Raw genomic sequence first — 19,787 nt, 5'->3', positions numbered from 1 at the left:
AAGATCCAGTTTTACCTTCACATTATTCACAGATTTAAAGATCAAACCTGCTCTTTTAGGCCTGCCAATGAGAAGTCGTAAAAATCTTGCTCAAACAACAAGTTGAGAGTCTCGTCAGGGCGCTACAACCTACACGTTGAGGTTCATGGGTCGTCACTCTGTTTCCTCTTCGTTGTCTGAAGGTTTCAGGGTTGAACAGAGTTGGTGAAAGTCTTTTGCTCAGACCCACACATTTAAGAATCTGACGAAAACGTATTAAATTAAACAAACTTTACACAAAAAAGGTTTCAAAATCGGATTAATGAAAAGTTGCATTTGCCTAAATATTCATGAAAGCCCGTCTGTTTTAGAAGGTCGGCTTGCTATATCTCTTTTTCTCAACAGTGTTGCAGTGATTGCAGTCGAATTACAGATTTTTTTTTCAAAAGTAAATAGAGTTGAACAAATAAAGATGTGGCAGGTTTGATATTAGCATTGCCGTTTTTCTCACTGCTGCAGAGTAGATTTATTTTTTAGGGACAGTTATGTAACACGCTCCTTCAATGATTTACTGCTGTAAGTAGACAAGCTAATAGGCTACACTAGCCTGCTAATGTCATTTGACAATAGCAGTCCTCATGTCCCCTGCTTTAAAGTCATGGATTGTACAGATCCTCTTTGCTTATTGATTTGCTGTGATGGAATCACCTGTAGGACATAAGATAGCATTGATTTTATAATATAAAGCAGTGTTCACAGTAACAATGTTTATGATGCTTCCCGAGCAACGGCTCTGGTCTGACTTCATTGGTGCAGTACCAGGACTCACACGTATGTGCTGAGTACTTCAACCTAAACGCTTCTGATTCACTCTGAATGAGAAGATGCATGCATAGCCAAACTGCAGCAACGGAAGCATCAGCCAATCAAATCCTGGTAAAACAAACACTTAAGTGCAGACGATAGCCAATCAAATCACAAAAGAGGAAGCAGAGGCAGTGGTTGTAGTTTCAATTTGCTGTATACTTTTCTTTAGCATTGCATTGACAGCCAGTGTGGCACGATGGCTTGAAAGCCAACTATGTCGTGTGTCCCAAGCATGAAACTGTAAACTGGAACAGGCCCATCATCAAGCGTTAATACAACACATAAGTGAGTCCAGCATGAAGCTGAAGACAAGTACATAGACAGAAAGTGTTTTAAAAATCCAACAACACACCGTCACCATGTTTCAGAAAACAACTCACTCCATGAATATGTAGATTACATGCTCATGTTCCTTCTGGTTTCTTCCCAGGTAAGGATATCCTGAGGGAAACTATAAAATTCATGTACACTGACTGGGCTGACAGGGACAACAGTGACATGCGGAGGAAGACCCTCCTGGCTCTGTTTACCGACCATCAGTGGGTGGCCCCAGCTGTCGCCACCGCCAAGCTGCACGCCGAGTTCCAGTCGCCTGTCTACTTCTACACCTTCCACCACCACTGTCAGACCGAGGCCAGGCCAGAATGGGCCGACGCAGCCCACGGAGATGAGATCCCCTATGTGTTTGGGATTCCCATGGTGGGAGCCACTGACCTGTTTCCCTGTAACTTCTCCAAGAACGATGTAATGCTCAGTGCTGTAGTCATGACTTACTGGACCAACTTCGCCAAGACAGGGTTAGTAAAGTGGCAAATTTCTGAGTTCTGTTCCATTGTGTGGACTTACCAGATTTCTTAACAGTTTAAAGTGCACAGGCACACAAGGAGCACAGTGGTGACCCTTTATCACTTTAGCTCACAGGTGAAGTTAGTAGTTGGGTGAGTTTTTGGCAAACGGAGCCCAAGAAAGAGCACACTGTCTGTTAGGCTAGATCCTTACCACAACTCTGCCATAGACACTTCTGCCGTCCACACACTGCCCAGACACGGAGATGTTTGAAAACTGTGAAGCAGACACTCCCAACTGCTTGCTGATTGGGTCTTTTTACTCATGACGTAGCCTTCGATGATTCATCAGGCTCCCTCCCCCCCCCTTTCAGAAGCTGTTGTGCAGTTAAATTCTGCACTTTACTTTTTACGATGGCTGCTTCTCCTTTGTCCTCTAGCTCTTTCTGCATCTAACGACTAAATGCGTCCTGTTTACACCGGCATGTGCACGCACGGTGTATGTGAGCGTTCGTGTGATGCATTTTCAGGCTTACAAGTATGGAAGGAGATTAAAACTGATACGGAGCCAAAGTGCTTGTGTGGACAGAGATTATTGTAGTTTAAGAATGCTGTTTTCAAAATAAAACGAGGTCTTCAGCATTAAGCGCATTGAGAGTTTGTTTATGAGAAGACAGAAACTGTTGAGATTCCAAATAATAGTCCACACATCTGGGTTCACTGGGCTATAATACTCGTAAATACTAGTATAATACTTGTAAATCACCTATTTCCCTCTAAATTCCACAGCAGATTTTTTATCTATCCAAACAGTGTATCAGCTCCTGTGTTGTGGTTTATTAGATTGTTGTAATAACACAGCTAATAGTAAGTTATGAATTTAAGACACAAATATGAGTCTCGCCTCTCTTCCCCTGTTCCAGGGATCCTAACCTACCAGTTCCTCAGGACACCACCTTCATCCACACCAAGCCCAACCGCTTTGAGGAGGTCATCTGGACCAAGTTCAGCTCCAAAGACAAGCAGTACCTGCATATCGGCCTGAAGCCTCGGGTCAGAGACAACTACCGGGCCAACAAGGTGGCCTTCTGGCTGGAGCTGGTGCCACACCTCCACAGCCTCCATGAGGAAATCATTAGCTCGTTTACAACTCGACTGCCGCCTGGAGGCCCCAATCGCCGGAAGGTCCCTAAAAACCCTGGTGACCACTCCACTCCGCCTGTAATCTCCGTCTATCCTCCTGATCCTGAGCCTGATGGTTCAGAGAGACCCCGCACTCCTCCATTCCCCAGTGCAACCAGGGACTACTCCACCGAGCTGAGTGTGACGGTAGCTGTGGGCGCCTCGCTTCTTTTCCTGAACGTGCTGGCCTTCGCTGCGCTTTACTACAAACGGGACAAGCGCCACGAACTCATGCAGAGACGCCACCGACGACTCTCCCCACAACGAGGCACGACGATGGGCATGGGTGTTGGAATGGGAGTAGTAGGGTCCCCGCCGCACAATGACCTGGCGCTCAGCCAGGAGGAGGAGCTGATGTCACTGCAGATGAAGCAGCAAAGAGTGGAGCTGGAGCACGGCACACCCCTCCCGTCCCGCGGTGTCCTCGGCGACCTGGAGCCCCTGCGGCCCCCAGTGTGCCCGCCTGACTACACGCTGGCCCTGCGGCGAGCACCGGAGGATGTGCCACTGATGACGGCCAACACCATCACCATGATCCCGAGCACCATCAGCAGCATGCAGCCTCTCCACCCTTTCAACACCTATCCCCCTGTCCCGGCCCCCTCCACTACACCCGTCCCCAGCCACAGCAACAATGCCCTGCCACACCAACACTCCACCACCCGTGTATAGGACCAGGCACAACCTCTGCTACCCCACTCTGGGCTTACAGAGACACACCACACAAACTGTTCCATACACACTTCACTCTCGCCGCCCTCTCTTCTTCTCTACTATATCTCTGTCTTTTTCGCATCGAGCCCTCAGATAAAGCTGCAGTTTGTAAGATGTGAAGCAGTGAAATACCTCTAAAAATGTTATCATGAATCAAGGAGCGGATTTTTAAAAACACTTTGCCAAAAGCCTGTCATCACAGGTACATACTGTTTTGCCCTGTTAACACACCCTTTCAGTATCTGGTGCTTAATGTGAGCCCCCAAAACCACAGCTTTAAGCTTGTAGCTCTCTCGAGCCATCACAAGCTCATCACGATCAGTCAGGCATCGTGCGTGCAGCTTGGTTTTTTTTTTCGCGCATGTGTAGCCGCGTCAGTGTAAAACTAAGTTTAACATAGAATACAAATAGTCATTTTCCTCCGTTTAGTGCAGAGATATTACAGTAGCGAGCAGCTTTGTGTGAGGCGACATATGCTCCAACAAGCTGTCTGTCATAAAGCGGTGATTTCTCGAAACTTACAAATTGCAGCTTTAAAGGCCCAATCTGGAAGTGAGGTTTGGCACCCTGTGTCGAACGCCATGTCCCGACAGCTGTTTCTGTGATCTGGTTTTCGGAGAATTTACTTAGTGTGAAATGTATGGACAGGCCCGGGAGTGAGAGGATGAACGCTATATGCAAAGAAATAGTTTCTCATTTTTAATTTGAAAATTACATTTCCTCTATTTACAAGCGTGTGTGTTGCTGTTTTCAGTTATGATGCGACCTAAAGGCCCAAATCCAAAAGTTCTGCTTTTTAAAAATCTGCACACTCAGAGCTGATGCATTCAGAACATTTCCAGATTGGGGCTTCAACTGACGGGCGGTACAGGAAATAACTGAATCACACTCGGTCTGCGGGACGCAACCTGGAATCCAGGCTGCCCATTAGAACTCGCTGCATCTCCGCCACACAGGCTCTAATCATGGCCATTACTTTATTTGTTTCTCTCTCATTATCTCTCTGTCTGTATCCCCCATCTCAGCTCATTTAACCGCTTCTCTCTCCATCTCTCCGTCTGCATCCTCCCTTAGTAGCTCTTTTTATTAAACCATCGCCATAATCCACTTTCATCTCCACCTCTCCCCTCTTTCTCACAATCACTTCTAGACTCTTTTTTCCTTTTGGAGTCTTTTATACAAAAACACAAATGTAAATGATGTATTATTAATAAATTGTAAGGATATGAATGAAAAAAAAAGATATTCTGATATCTCGTTTTTACCAGCATTCTTGGTGCCAAGTACTGTGATAAAGTTCCTCTTTCACTGGCGTCCAGTGGACCGCCTGGAGAGGTCCATCCTGACTGTATCTTACAAAAGGAATTACCATCATAAAAAGTGCCAACCCCCCCCTTCATCTTTCTTTTGGATCCACACCGGTTTTATTTTCTTTTAATTACACTCAATGTTGCACTGTGGCTGGTCTCTTCTTTAAAGGGAAATCAGATCAAATCAATATATCCTCATTTAAAAAAAAGAAGAAGAATATAAAGTTTTATTAACTACTTTGCTGTCTGGGATATATTTGCATGATGTTTTCTTTTTCCTAAAGAGTGTGGACAGAGGACTTTGTTTGTCGTTCTGATGATTTGCCTTGTTTTTTCATTGATTTCTTTTGTATTATTATTTTGAAAATCATTTTCATATTCTATTTTAATATCAACTGCACTTTGTGGCACTTCAAAAGGTATTAAAGTATTAAGAGATGAATATTGTGTAAAACTATGATTATAACAAAGAGAGTAAATATTTCCTCTTTATTTTTTTTTTCATTTCCTTTCACTGAGGCTGTGCTGCAAATCTACCAGGAGGACTGACGAAAGCCTTTCTCTCTCCCCCACCTTCTTTTGTTCTGCTCTGTTTCTCTGTCAAGTTTGCACAGTCACTGTCTCTCAATCTCACCTGAAGATAGCACTTTTTTTAAGTTACGAAAAAAGAAACTTTACGTGAATAGTCTAAATACGGTTTTTGTCTGCGACCGACATAAGCCACATGCTTCAAGTGTTTGAAGACTGCCTGACACTTATCTTTTTCGTCTGCTCTTTTGTTGTTTTTCGATTCTCCCTCCTGCGAGGCGGGGAGAGAGGATGAGATGTATTTATGATGGTCAAAAGGTGAGAAGGCCTTGTATGCGCATTTCACATCTTTCGCACAATTGAACACAGGGACGGGTCACACGCTGAACAGTTCTGAAAAGAAAAAGAAAAAAAAACAACAATCCCCGGTGGCATTAGAACAACACTGGACAAACGCCAGCCGTGATTCAACGGTGACGAGGAAATAGCTCGTCAGCTACAGTACGATCTGTCAATGCACAGAGGATACATTCTAAAAAACCTTATTTAAAAAAAATCTTTAATGACAGACATTACTCATACACCATATACCACAAAAAGCAAGGCAAGCGGGTTGACTCCCGCTCCTTGAAAGGTTCTGTATCCTGTTAGGATAACGTCACTCTGGAGCCAGACTGCCATCCCTCACTGGACTGGAGCGAGGACAAAAAGATCAAAAACCAACGCGTGGAAACAAACTGTACATTTTTTAAGTGTAAGAGAACAAACTGGAATTTGTAAATATTATGTTTGTCGTTTGGTTTGAGTGATTGGCCGGATCTTTTCTTTGTGACAACAGGTGCAAGTTTAGATGACTTACATGATTTTAGCACTCATGCGTATGTTTGTATGTTTCTTTCCTAGATCTCAAAGGGGTATTATATTCCAGTAGGTTGTGGGCACATGCATACATCTGTTAACATACATGAATGATTTTTTTAAAAAGAAAAAAAAAGAACCACAGCATGGTTGAGGTCGACATAAAGACGAAAAAGGAATGCTTACGGCTCAGGGTAGCCTTGATATTGTGGTGATTTAAAAAATGTTCTTACTGCATATATGGCCGTCTTAAGCATAGCGTTCACTATCCCATCAATCATGAAGGAAGCTTTTAAAACGAAATGGGTCCTTTTTATTGGTTAAAAAGCCAAAGAACAGCTGCAGAGAACAGATGAAGAAAGAGGAATGAGACAGGAAAAGTGAGATGTGTCGAATGTGCTCTAAACTAACCACAAATGGAGAAATTTGACTTGTGATGCTGTTGGATTTTAACTGTCAGTGTCTCACGTAGTCTTGACCATTGTCATACAATATAACCAGTAGCTGGGAGGTTGTGAAAGCCCTTGTATTGTTTAGGTCTTATTTCAGACTATGGTTGATTTGCTAACTTTTGGAATTTTGTCTGAAAACTCTGTTTTACGATGATGATTATTGACCCGGCTATTTGATGTGAGTTTGAGTTGCCCTCGCCTCCAAAAAGCAGCATTACAAATCCTTCTTTTTTCTTTATTTTTTTTTGGGAAACAAAAGTTTGGACAGCCAACAGATAATGGAAGCACACTCACCAAGTTTACATGTTTACACTACAGTTTTGTTGTTGGCTTGAAATAAGGGACAAAATCAGATATATATATTTAAAAAAAAACATTACAGGAATCCAGATATCTTCTTATTACAACATGAAATGCTGGAATGGTAAAGCGATGGCTTGCACCTGTTTGTCTGTTTCATTTAGTCTGATTCAGTAACCTGCTTGACGCTCAAGATACTGTGAGTGAGCATAAATGACCAGGAGGGGTTGAAAGAATTAAAAGTTAATATTTCTATTTCAAATAGAGGCTATTACACACTGTATGTTGTGTATCTGAACTGGAAAACATTAAAAAGACATTCTTAAACAAAATGATTTGCCATTACTGTTCTTCAGTTTTGTCACATGGTCAGATATTATATTATTGCTTTGCTTAGTTTGGCCACCTGGGGGCCGGAGAACAAATAGACACAACAAGCGCCTTTCAAGTTCGTTAGGCAATCTCGTAAACTGTTTAGCTAGCAGGCAGCTGTCGGGTCAGAAACAAGTGGAGCAAATTGAGTGTTAATTTTGAGTTTTGTTTATTATACCGTATAAACAATTTTTAAATACTGTAGCTTTCAGCTCTAGTTTGGTCTCCACTCTGTCCTAAGGGAAACAGTCAGCTGCTATGGTTGAATTGTAGCTTAGTTTTTACCGTAACTTTGTGGATTTGGAAGTACACTGTTGGGAGAGCTGAACTGTTTTTTGTTTAACTGCTGCTGCTGGAAAAATGATTGACATTTGTGTATTGAAGTCTTATAATTATTTTTGAAGTAAAAAGCAAAAGGTTAGCTGCAATTAATGTAATTTTTCAATTTCTGCTTTCACATCAAGGTATTTCCTTACTTGTATTTATTTATTGAATATCATAATGAAGGAAGTGATGATTGTTGTTTTTGTTTATTTTAGTTTTTTTAACGAGATAAATAATTGATGTGGGTGTCAAGAACAACAAACAACAAACAAGACATGTCAGGTGAAGTAAGGCTGCTCGCTGGTTTGACTGCAGGTTTCTTTCTTTAGTTCGTCTGGTGTAGCTATAGGAGAATATCCCAAACTGTTATTTTTTTTTTGTTGTTGTTGGTTTATTTGTTTTTCAAGTTGTCAGCATCTACTGCAGCATTTGTAACAAAATGTGTTTTCCAAAAGTGACTCCAGAACTGACGTTTGGCTCTGTAAGATCTTTGGGTTTTCATTTCAAAGCCGAAAATAACTTGGCAGCAGCCGGTCTTATTAGGGAGACTGTCCTCTGATCTGTGTTTATTCAGCTGCAGCATGCACACAATAAATCAGCAGCACGGCAAATATACTGGATATGCTGCTGCTGCTGCTGCTGCTGGGGAATAATGCTAATGTACAGTCATCCATCCATCCATTCATCCAAGCCCTGTTGTCGAAATAACTGAGTACCTTCTTTTCCACAGAAACAATTCTATATTTGTACGTTTGGGCAACAACTGGGCAAATGGCGTTTTTGGGAGAAAAGAAGAACAGCCTATGAAGCAGAGGGATATTATTATATATTAATATATTAAAAATGAGTCTATCTTCAAATATTAATGCACTGTTACTTTTTATTTAATTTAGCCCCAAAAAAAGAATAAACATAATAATTGTAGCCCATGCAAAACGTTGGGCACCCTTCTACTTAGATATGCCTTAATCCATTAGCCCTTAGATGTGGAAATGAAAATACATGAAGACTATACACAGTGGTAGATCTATTTTTTAAGTGAGGGGCCATGAAGGGGCCACGATGTACACAGAGGGGCCAATTATATGTCTTACATCTATGCACAGTTCCTGATTTAGTAAGGTTCACATTGAAGTCATTCCTTCTTTGCTGTTAGCTCTATAGCTTTGAGCAAAGCCAAATTTGCTCAAAGAAAAGAAAATTGTTCCTTGTTCATGCACATTGTTTACGTAACTAATCAAATTTATTCTTATATCATTATATAGTATTGTTAGAAAGTGACTAGCTAAAAAGTTAAACGTTAAAAACTCCAGGGGCCAATCAGATTTCAGTGCCCTCCTGGCCCCACCCCTGGATACACCCCTGACTCTATAGTGGAGACTATGGAGTTTTTTTTTAGTTGCAGTTCCCACTATATGACATGTTATTAAGAAATGGAAGTTGGCTTCAAGACAAGGTCTCAAGAACAAGAAGTTTTTCAAATTGTACGACTTGTAAAGTGTCTTTGAGTATCATGAAAAGCGCTCTATAAATAAAATGTATTATTATTATTATTATTACGACACATTTGCTGGGCGAACAGTCAAAGAAAACCCCCAATATAAGTGCAGAGGAGCAGCAGGAAGGTTTAGCTGCAGGATGAGTGGAGCATTGTTTCATTGTGCAGCACAAACAGACAACATGGAGGAGTCATCCATAGGAAACCTGAGATCTCTTCACAAATGGATGAGCCAGAGTCGCCTCAGAAACAAATGCTGCAGACAGATGAAGTTAAGTGGTCGGCATTAGGGTTGAGTTATAGGTTCAGGTTGAGAAAACTGAAAATACGTTGGAGTGGTGCACCAACCCCACCAGAAGGTGCCATGTGTTTAGAGAGGAGCTGCTGCAGCAGGAGGGAGGATGTATTCTGGTTTAGGGTTGTGTGGCAGCCAGTGGCACAGCAAACACTGAATAGATGGATTCCAAAAACCTTAACAGCTACAGTAAAAGACCATCAAATCTAAAATAATATCAGAGTTGTAGATATATTAAATTACCCTAAACTAAGAAGCAGTACATCACCTGATTTTTTTTTTATCATAATATGAAGAAAACAGTTAAATAATGGGAAAATAACATAATTTTAGAGGCATGTAATTATTCCAAATTTAACAGTATTATTCTTTTTAATCAACATATTTTGCTGATGTGTACATCTAAAATTAAAGTACAGTAGTGGGCCCAAAAACTGAAAGAGGCTGTTTCAACAACTGGACAATGATCAAAGCTGTGTTTCCACTGGAAAAATAACTGCTCTACGAACTGCATTGCATTTCTACCTAACATCTTTGTTATTATTGTTAAACATCACAAGTAGACTAAATTTGTTAAAACAACAAAGCCTCTTTATCTCCAGAAGAAACCCCTGCCAACAATTGTGTGACAATGTCTTTTGAAAGTTGTTTGCAATAATATATATATATATAAAATGAAGGTAAATCTGACCATAGAGGATTCTGAACAATCTTAAAGTTTATTATGCATCTATGTTTTAATACATCAGTAGTCTTCTATTGTTTTTCATTTTTCTTCATGTCTGAAATGCCAAAGTAATTCTTTTAGTTTAGAATATCTGACTTGAATTATTGCAGCAGTAAGAAGAAGCAGTTCATTAGTTCCCAGTCTAATAAGTCTTCTGGCTGATGTGCGCTGCATTAATCATCATCATCTCTCTTATAATAACTTCATTGTGCTTCACTGTTGTTTCGATGACAGATGCACATGGTAATGTCTTTGCATTTTTCTTCTGCACTCGACCCAATTTCCTCTGCAGATAATAACACTCGCTTGGTTTACCTGCAAGACATCATTAACGAAAATACCACTGTTCCCTCACTAGGTGGCAGTGTGCAGCTGTAATGTACAGAGAAGGTGAACATGCTGCAGCAGAACATGGCTCTAACCCATATGAACACAAATGAATACCCTATTTTTTTTAAAAGAGTAAAAAAATGAATTAATAAAGTTAGAATCTTCCTGTTTGTAACTGGAATTTAGACACTGAAAATAGAAAAAGTAATTTCTCAAAACCTTTAAAGATTATAATTTTCAAAAACAGATGAAACCAAAATCCAACCATTTAAAATGTAAAAAGTCGAATATGCCTAATGTTACAACCCTTCCTTTTACTTTTCACTGGATACCCAAATGTAAATAGTCTTGTAAATTCAGAAAAATTATTTTTAGAAATATCTCCAAAAAATATTTTACCCTTCCAAAATGTTGATATTAAGTTTGTCAGGATTTTCAAATCCTGTTAGTTTTCTTAGAAACTAAAATTCAACGATCTATAGATTATTTTTTTGCTATATCTTCAAAAGAGTTTTATTACTACCTGATGGATTAAATAATTTAAGACACTAAACCCATCAGGACGTCACAAAAGTCAAATCCAATTTATTACAAATGACCAAACTTTCAGACTCATGCGTGCAGGACTTCAGGAGTTATTTCGAAATTCAACCCAACTGCTTCCTAAATGTGTTGATGTAGCATATAAAGTAAATTACGACAGCAGGTGAGGCTGGTTATAAGGCAAAAGGTTATTTTGCCTTTTACCACATTTGTGATTTTTTACATTTGACACAACAAAAATCTAAAACTTAATTAGTGTTCAACCCAAGTTCAGTATCATCTATAGTTTACTTCACAGTGTATGTAAGACAAACACAAAACAGGCCGGTAAATGAAGATATTTTATTTAAACAGATAATTTGCATAAAATACCACACATTTGCATAATAATTAATCTCCCAACAAAGTAGATCTGTTGAAGTTGTTTGGGTATCTGATAAAAGAAAATGTTGTTTGCTGAGCAGAAGTTTCTTTTGTGTTATAAGGCACTTTTTAGAAACTTCAAAAACTTTTTAATAGAATAACTGAGGTGCAACATTTTTTTAAATTGCCACTACAGAAAATTCTTGGATCATTTTATTTCTTAACAAAATAAAAGCACATAAATGTCTACTATTATTTATGACGACAAATAGAAACCCACGTGCACACAGAAGGTTTAAGTGGAGTGGTTTTCAGATGGTGTGTTGCAGGTAGAGAGGAAGTGGTGATGGAGAGATGCAGTTGTCATAAAAGAGCTGAAGGTTCTGATCAACGTCCATGTTGCTTTTCAGAAAGATCTCCAGCTCCTGCACCGACATCTCGTGCACACTGTTGCCCTCTTTGGCGTTTTTAGCCAGGGCCGCGTAGGACGGGAAGCGGATGCGGACGTCGTGCGGTGAGTTCCGGTCGTACTCGGTGCAGCAGTAGGCCGTCCACACGTCCTCGGGAATGGCCACGCGGCCCTGGTTGTTTCGGTGGATCATGTTGCCCCTGGTTGTCACCCCGGTCACAATGAAGGCCGTGCCGCGGCAGAAGTTGTTGAGGCGGATCCGGATCCGCTCCTCGTACTCGCGCCAAGGCCCAATGTTGAACTCGCGGATCTCCGGGACCACGTTGGTCAGGGTGTAGGTGGCGGCACGGTCGTGGGGGGTGGACTGGTGCTGGTCAGGGTTCAGGTGGGCTCTCTCGTAGATGACCACGTCAGAGTAGTCGTCCAGGACTGCCTGGCTGTCCTCAAACTTCATGTGCAGGTAGCCTGTGGGGAAGGGCAGCATGTTCCCGTTGCCATCGACTTCTGCCAGCTGAGGAGACGGAGGAGAGGTTACAGTGAAGTGTTAGCTCTGCTGGTATATAAAGCCAATGTTGTCTCTGAGGCCTCTGAGTTCCCCTTTCTTTGTTCGCCCTCTGACCTCTGGAGTGGATCTACGGCCTATTTCAGCTGCCAGGTTCCTCTCCAGTGGAACAGCTCCCAGTTTGTGTTCGGGAGCCAGAAACCATCTCTAGGCTAGGCTTAAAACATTCCTCTTGGATAAAGCTATCCAAGCTCAGGGCTTGATAGTCAGGGCTGGATCAGGTGAGTCCTGAACCATCCCTTAGTTATGCTGCAGTGGGCTCAGACTGCTGGAGGAACTCTCATCATAGACTGAGCACACTCTCTCCTTCTCTCTGTCCCTTTGCCCCCCATGTTATTTATTTTTATCAAATCACTACATAGAACTAACTTTGTGTTTGTCTCTCTCTCTCTCTCTCTCTTTCTCTCTCTCTTATCTTATCTTATCTTATCTTATCTTATCTTATCTTATCATCATATTGCCAGTCTGACAGAGACCCTCCCCCCCCCCTTCCCCTCTTTTCCACCCACCTCTCCTCTCTTCCCCATTTTTCTCCTCTCACCCCAACCAGTGGAAACAGACGGCCTCACACATTGGTTCCAGAGGTTTCTCCCTAGGTTAAAAAGGGAGTTTTTCTCTCTCCACAGCCACCAAGGTGCTTTCTCTGTGTGGGAACTGGTGGGTTTCTCTATAACTTTGTAGGTCTCGACCTTCTATGGAAAGTGCCTTGAGATAATGCATGTTGTGATTTGGCACTTTAGAAATAAAATTAAAGTTAGCTGCTCTCAAGTCTTTTCGAGACCTATGTGTCAAGAATGAATGTAATGTGAATATAAGTCTCAGACCTGTGGCTCATACATCCAAGGGTAGTCCACCCGTCTGTCCCCCTCTGTCTTCTTGAAGGTATACGCTGAGTAAACTGGAATCCTCAGCTGAGGGTCGTACAGGGTCACGTAGCGAGGTCTGTCTGCGTATCTCTGGCAGATCTTCTTCAGCCTTGGGTCGAGGAAGCCCCGCGGTGGCGTCCCCATGTACAGGGAGTCCTTGCACCTCTCCACATGATTGAAATCTTGAACGACTGTCGACGACATCAGAGGAAAAAAGCAGGCGATGAGAAAAGCAAAAACCAACGGCCTGAGCGGACTCATGGTGAATGATGTCTGGTCGGCTTGTCCTACCGTGGCATCAGTGACAGGGAATGTTTGCAGTCACGATTTAAATGTCACAGAGTAGATATGCAAAGCGAGTCGCTTGTGGCCAAATGAAAGGCCTCCTGACACATGTGGGCGTGGATGTACAGGGTCCGTGCTTTGTTCTAACCCACAGTATTTTATAAATGATTTAAAATACATTGACAGCTTTGCTTCTATGACTTCTTAATGAAGGTGTAGTTTGAACTTAGTTATAGAGGCAGACGACGCTAACTCATAACTGTGCCCACTTTTAGAATGGATCTGGTTCCGGAAGTAAATTTTTCCATTGAGAAAAATCCTCATGAATCCTTATAAAAAGAGTTTGAAACCTGGAAGCAGGGCGACCAGCTACGGCATGAATCGTGAGAAATCTGAGAAAAAAATGAAGAATGGAAAAATGTAATAAAAAGGAAAGGTTAAAGACTGTGTATGTAATTTTTTTTAAGAGTAAAGGAACTATGCATCCCATAAACTACATGATTTGAGTGGTTGTGGTAAATATTTCCCATGGTAACAGCGAGGCCCACCAATCAGTCCACTAGTCACTTCCACACAGAAACATGGCAAACCGAAATGCACTGGGTCTTATGTCACGTGCGCATGCATTACTTTCTGCTGAGAACTAGAAACAGCCCATGTCCCCTTAGGGGCTCTTCACCTGGGGATTGTGGGTAGTGTAGTGTTTCTCCTTGACATTACCATTTTTTCTTAAAACTCACTTGATATCGTACAGACTTGTGGCCTCTACAGGAGCAAATGACATTTTTTTCACAATGCCATAGCTTGTTTTTGGAGGGTTCAAATATTATGGCTGATAATAAAAATCTCTATTGAGAAAATGTATTGGATTTTTACTTCTTGAACAACGCTGTTGAGCTCTATTATTCTACATATCCTCTTTAGTACCACAAGGAAATCATAATACGTTTTCCTAATAGTTCCTAATAGCCTGGTCTTAAAAATGAGTCACCACTACGCTTGTGAATCCTCCATTTGGCACAAAATGTAAAGCCCCAAGCTTCCTGCCAGAAAACCCTTTTTGACCTTGCGAGATCTTTTCTCTCCTCTGACGTAAGCACAGTAGGTTTTTGCTGTAGGGGAAGACATCTCTTTAAATTAATTGCAGTGCACTTTCCCTGCTTCACAAATTCAGCTGTGTGATGAACACCGAGCATGGAAATGAGATATGTGCCAACCTAGGGATAAAATGCAAACCGCCTAATCTGCCCCAGTGACGAACAAAAGACCTACAGTGACCAGTGTGGTTCAGACGTACTATGCTGCTCACTATGAATAGTGGATAAGCCAAAGGGCAAAAGAGAGATAAAGCATGAAGGTTTATTATAGTGACAGAGTGTACGCTGCCTGCTCCTGTGTGTTGCTACTGCATTACATCAGATACAGTAGTTAAAGCTGAAATATAATAAAATCCGTCTACGAGCAGAGATAAAAGCGTTTGTACAGATGGGGTTTAATTTAGAGTCGGAGGGGAAAAGAAGAGTTGTTTGTGTGTTATTTTACGAGCAACAAGCTAATAAAGAGTCCTTGCACATGAAGTCGTTGTGAAGATGGAGATGAATGCGAAGAAGCTAAATAAGGAAACAAACCAGTCAAAGGACTTCATAGAAAACCGAGAAACTTCATTTGCAGCGGGGCAGAATTATTTCAGAGCAAATGACTCAGTGTTCTGCCAAAATGGCTGCTTGACCTATTTTGGCAGCGCGCTGTGTACGGAGCGATTCATCCATTTGAAACCCTTCCCTCTGAGTACTCGGTATCTTTCTTTCAACACCACGATTTAAATGTTACATCAAAGTTGCTCGGCCGTCTCATTATATGCCCTGAAAGAAGATTTCATCAAAATCTGTGATTCCAAAAACAGGGGCTGCTCAAATATACAGAAAATGCATGTTCTCCCTGTGTCTGTGTGGGTTTTTCTCAGGGTGCTCCGGCTTCCTCCCACAGTCCAAAGACCTGCAGACTTGGGTTGTTGCAGCGGATCATGTTGCAATTGAAGAAAAATTTACCGTAGACGTGAATGTAAAATAAGTCAAGATAGACATTATTGTCCCAGTGGGAAATTTACCTTTGATACCTCAGTGTCTGTAGTATAAAAACACAATTGAATACATTCATCCTATACATTCATGTAAATAGGCACATTTACATATAGTGTAATGTAATACACTGATCAACGACAATAAACACATATTTCAGCCTGGGTGGTTTTAAGGGCTTTGATGGATTGGGGGTTAAAACAGTGGTACCTGCTGGGGGGACCCTGTACCTGATGCTCAGGACATTAATAGATGATTTCATGGGCTCGTCTGATTATAATTTGTTGGAAAATGGGATGTTCACAGACTCCCGTTACTTTCATGGCTGTGTTTATAAGCTGGTTGAGCTGGACCTTTAATTTACCGCGACATGCAAGATACCGTGACGCAGCAGGATTCACTGCTGCATGACAGATCTGAAGCTGCACTTCACAGCTGGCGCCACAGGATGTGAGCCTTCCAAAGGAAGTAAATGGTTTGTATTTATACAGCACTTTTCTAGTCTTGATGACCACTCAAAGTGCTTTATAGCACAGTTTATTGCCATTCCCTCATTCATACAGTGCATCTCTGGGCAGCACTTTTTCTAGGACACTTGGGCATACAGATGGGGTAGACTGGGATCAAACCGCCAACCTTCTGGTTAGAGGACGAGCGCTCTACCCCCTCAGCCACAGCTGCCCCGAAGTGCAGCATAATAGGATTTTATCGATGTTGATGCCCAGGTACCTGTAGGCGTCCACATGCATTATGGCCTGGTCATGGTGAAGAGAGACCAAGAGACATATTGGGTCAAATATTCTATCTTCTCTCCTTCTGTGTTGAGCATGAGACAGTGATGATTATGAGTGTGAATGCTTGTTGTGATATGCTGGCGACCTGACCAGGATCACTGTAACCCTGTACCTCACCTCTCACCCGATGTCAGCTGGCTCCAGCCCCCCTGCAACCCTCAAATGATTAATGTATCGGCCGGATGTACCTGAGGTCTAAATGGTTGAAATAGACAGATATAATGGATAAATTACATAACCAAGAGTATGGTATATAGAGTTGAAATAAATAACAGACCTAAACATCTAAAATGAAGTAAACAACAGTTGAAATAGGTAGTTAAAGAAGATTTTTTCTTATTTGGATTTAGATAAACATATATGGAACAGGATTGTGTCGCTGGTACCTGACTTCATCTAACAAGGCTGCAGCTTCTGACATTCAAATATTGGAAACCACTGAAACCCCGTTCAAAACCTGGTATTAACATCCATCCTGAGTTATCCCATGACGATTGGTCAATGCTAAGTGCTGGTGTGAATGCACACAAATGTTTCCTGAACGCATCCTGAGATCCGATCACTCAGACCACATTCAGGGATGGTCAGGGCCTCGGTGTCTGAGATGTCTAAGAAATCAACCTCTGCTGCATTTGTAGTTTCTGTAGCTGTCCTACGCTGCCCTCTGCTCACTTCACTCTCATGCAAATAGAAAGTGTTTGTCAGATTAGCTGGAGCAACAATCCTTCACTGCCCTAATAAGTCAATTTGAGTGACTGAGTGTTGTTATTCATGGAGGGACCAGCTTGCCTCTCTGATCTAATCATGAGTTATGACACTCATAACTTATGTGGCCGGGCCTGATGATGCGGTTATGTGAACAGACATTTTTCAGCTGTCAGCATTTTTACCAATTAAAATTACAAATTCAGGCCAAGCAGCAGACCCAGCTCCGCTGCCCCCTGCTGCCTCATCTTCAGCAGGAGATTTTCTTTACTGCTGCTGCGGTTCATGTTCATCATGACTGGACATGCAACATTTTTTGCTCTCCTTCAAACAGTCAATGATGATAGCTTATAATGTTTCCTTTTTTACAAGACTGATGAATATTTAAATTTAGAAACAGCTTCAGGGCCAAAAATTATATAATTGAAAATACTGTTTTAAACAGTATTCATCCAATCAAACTATTTACCTGCATTTCTTTCTGTTTGTTTATTGCTGTGGATTAAAGTTGTGACTTAAATCTGTGTGATTCAGAGTCCTTTACTATCGTAATTGCTATAAATCACTCACTCACTCACTCAAAGTAAAATTGATCGACGTGTCAGTCTGACTGAACTGGAGCAATGAGCCAGAGATTTAACGACACTTTAAATAAATAAGAATGGGAGCCATTCATCACATAATGGGGTTTAACTATTTAACAAATACATTTTGACAATTTAATGTCGTACACACTTTTTCTCTGTATGTTAACTTCTCTACTTTCCCGGTAGGTCTACTTTATAATCTGCACTTTCATGCAATCGTGTAATAACACATATTTTTCACTTGGGGGCAGTGTTGGCTTGGTTGTCGCTTATTCCCATTTCCTGCTCCATGACAATAAATGCATGGAAATATAAAACCTGAAAAACCTCTGTTGCCATGTTGAGTTTTACAAAATATCCACAACATTAAGATTTTAAATTAATTTGATCATAACTATATTGCTGAGTACTTTCTACGCTGATAGACAGTGATTAGCCTGTGCACTAAGATTTATACAGTATTGTGTTATAAACTTTTTTTCTGGTATGTAAATTATTGTATTTCAGATTTAAATATCCTGATACACATTCCTTAGAAATCAAGTAATATACATTATACATTACATACATACATATAATTTAAGGCTGGTCTCAGATTTCGTCAAAGCTGTTACCATCAGAATATTAGTTACATATTTCTCAATTATTTCCCATTAAACTAGTGTTAGTAGTCTTTATCTTGAATCTACATTGTTATAATTAATTCTGAAGTTAATGGGCAACATTTGCTATCATCACTGTGTCATCAGCTCCCAAACATTGACATATTTGTGGTTTTGTTACTGGTCCAAACAGAGCAGATGCTCCTTTCTGCTTGTAAACTACAGGGGGACAGTTTCTAGGCCTCCACTGAGCCACCAGGGGGCATCATTTCCTCACTGAAGTGCTGCACCAAAGGCTGCTGATTGGCCCAAATATCCACATGGGTTTGAGCAGGGACCAATAGGGTTTCGACTGATCAGGGGCTGTTGCTAAGGCACTTCAGAGGTACAGAAAAGAGAGAGAGAGAGAGGGAGAGAGAGGGGGGTAGAGAAATCTGTCAGCAGTCTGCTTCCACCATTTCCCTCCTCTCCCTCACACTCCTCTGGCCCCTCATGAGTCGTGCCTACCTCTGCCGTGCACTCAGGGCCCTCAGCTCTGCCTGCTTGTTATTGGCCGATGAAGGGTGAAATGAGCAGAGGAGTGAGTGAGTGCTGCTGGTGCTGTTTCTTTTCTTGTTTCTTCTTTTTTTTTTACTATGCATTGTGAGCCACAAAGACTGGGCCCTCCCTCATGAACCGGGAGCCGGAGCCCCACCTCCCCCCTGGTTATCCTGTCACTTGACATTTGAGCTCAGCCAACACTTGCAGCCCGTCTGTCACCATTTCACTGGGAGAGAGAGAGAGAGAGAGACACAGTGTGTTCAGGCCCAGAGACAGAGAGAGCTGCATGCACCGTCCACACTGACACGGTGCTGTGCATTGTGGATCCATGTCCTGCTTTAATAACACATTTACTAGGGGGGATCTGAAAAGAGTGCATGCAAAAATGTTGGCAGCTTTCAGGAAAATCGGTGTGTGTGTGTGAGAGAGAGAGAGAGAGAGAGAGAGAGAGACGTGCGTGTTTGCAGAGAAAAGTGTGTAAACTTGCAGGTTTATTGAGGTAAAAACATGTCTGCATCTAGAAGAGATTCTATTACAGCTGTGGGGGGGATTTAAAATATCTCTACTGTACTGGACATGTTCCAACTCTCCAACTCTCCAACACACACACGCACACACGCACACACAGAGGAAGGAGAGAATTAAAGGGCCCCCTCCATGCCCCCCTTCTCTCTCTCTCTCTCTCTCTCTCTCTCTCTCTCTCTCTCTGTCTGCTATTTCTCCCCTCCTCCCGCCTCCTCTTGTTCACTGCAAAATGTGTGCGAGCTAGGAGACTCTCCCCCTCTCATTGGCTCACGGCTGGCGATTGGCAGGCCCCCTCGGCCCCGCCCCGTCGGTCCCCTGCACATGGATCAGTGTGATATGAGAGAGCCAGCATCAGAGAGTGGAGTGTGGAAACAGGAAGAGGAGGAGAGGGGGAAGAAAAGAGACAG

General features: G+C 41.9%; 3 protein-coding genes across 6 annotated transcripts in view; 2 read left to right on the top strand and 1 right to left on the bottom strand.

Annotated features, from left to right (window-relative positions):
- nlgn2b (neuroligin 2b) overlaps window positions 1-7,307 on the top strand; it is a 63,319-nt gene extending 56,012 nt beyond the window's left edge. For both annotated transcript variants that reach the window (XM_035179257.2, XM_047343672.1), the window contains 2 exons: window positions 1,277-1,643; window positions 2,555-7,307. In XM_035179257.2, the coding sequence (XP_035035148.1) occupies window positions 1,277-1,643; window positions 2,555-3,485 (1,298 nt within the window). In that variant the 3' untranslated portion in view covers window positions 3,486-7,307. The remainder of the gene's footprint in view (window positions 1-1,276; window positions 1,644-2,554) is intronic.
- A 4,172-nt stretch (window positions 7,308-11,479) lies between these two features.
- On the bottom strand, window positions 11,480-13,665 carry LOC118122238 (endonuclease domain-containing 1 protein). Its single transcript, XM_035178835.1, has 2 exons — window positions 13,223-13,665; window positions 11,480-12,347 (listed from the first exon to the last, which is right to left on the bottom strand). Exons 1-2 carry the CDS (start codon window positions 13,523-13,525, stop codon window positions 11,739-11,741), a joined length of 912 nt encoding a protein of 303 aa, XP_035034726.1. The 5' UTR covers window positions 13,526-13,665; the 3' UTR covers window positions 11,480-11,738.
- A 6,042-nt stretch (window positions 13,666-19,707) lies between these two features.
- Window positions 19,708-19,787, top strand: part of kdm6bb (lysine (K)-specific demethylase 6B, b) — a 21,719-nt gene continuing 21,639 nt past the window's right edge. The window contains exon 1 of one of the 3 annotated variants that reach the window (XR_004698439.2): window positions 19,708-19,787. This exon is cut by the window's right edge and continues 106 nt beyond it. The gene's annotated coding sequence lies outside the window, so the exon portion shown is untranslated. The other 2 variants (XR_004698438.2, XM_035178832.2) reach the window with 2 other exon arrangements.

This window comes from Hippoglossus stenolepis, chromosome 15, assembly GCF_022539355.2.
Source record: "Hippoglossus stenolepis isolate QCI-W04-F060 chromosome 15, HSTE1.2, whole genome shotgun sequence".
Lineage (NCBI taxonomy): Eukaryota > Metazoa > Chordata > Actinopteri > Pleuronectiformes > Pleuronectidae > Hippoglossus > Hippoglossus stenolepis.
This window is presented reverse-complemented; position numbering and strand designations above follow the sequence as displayed.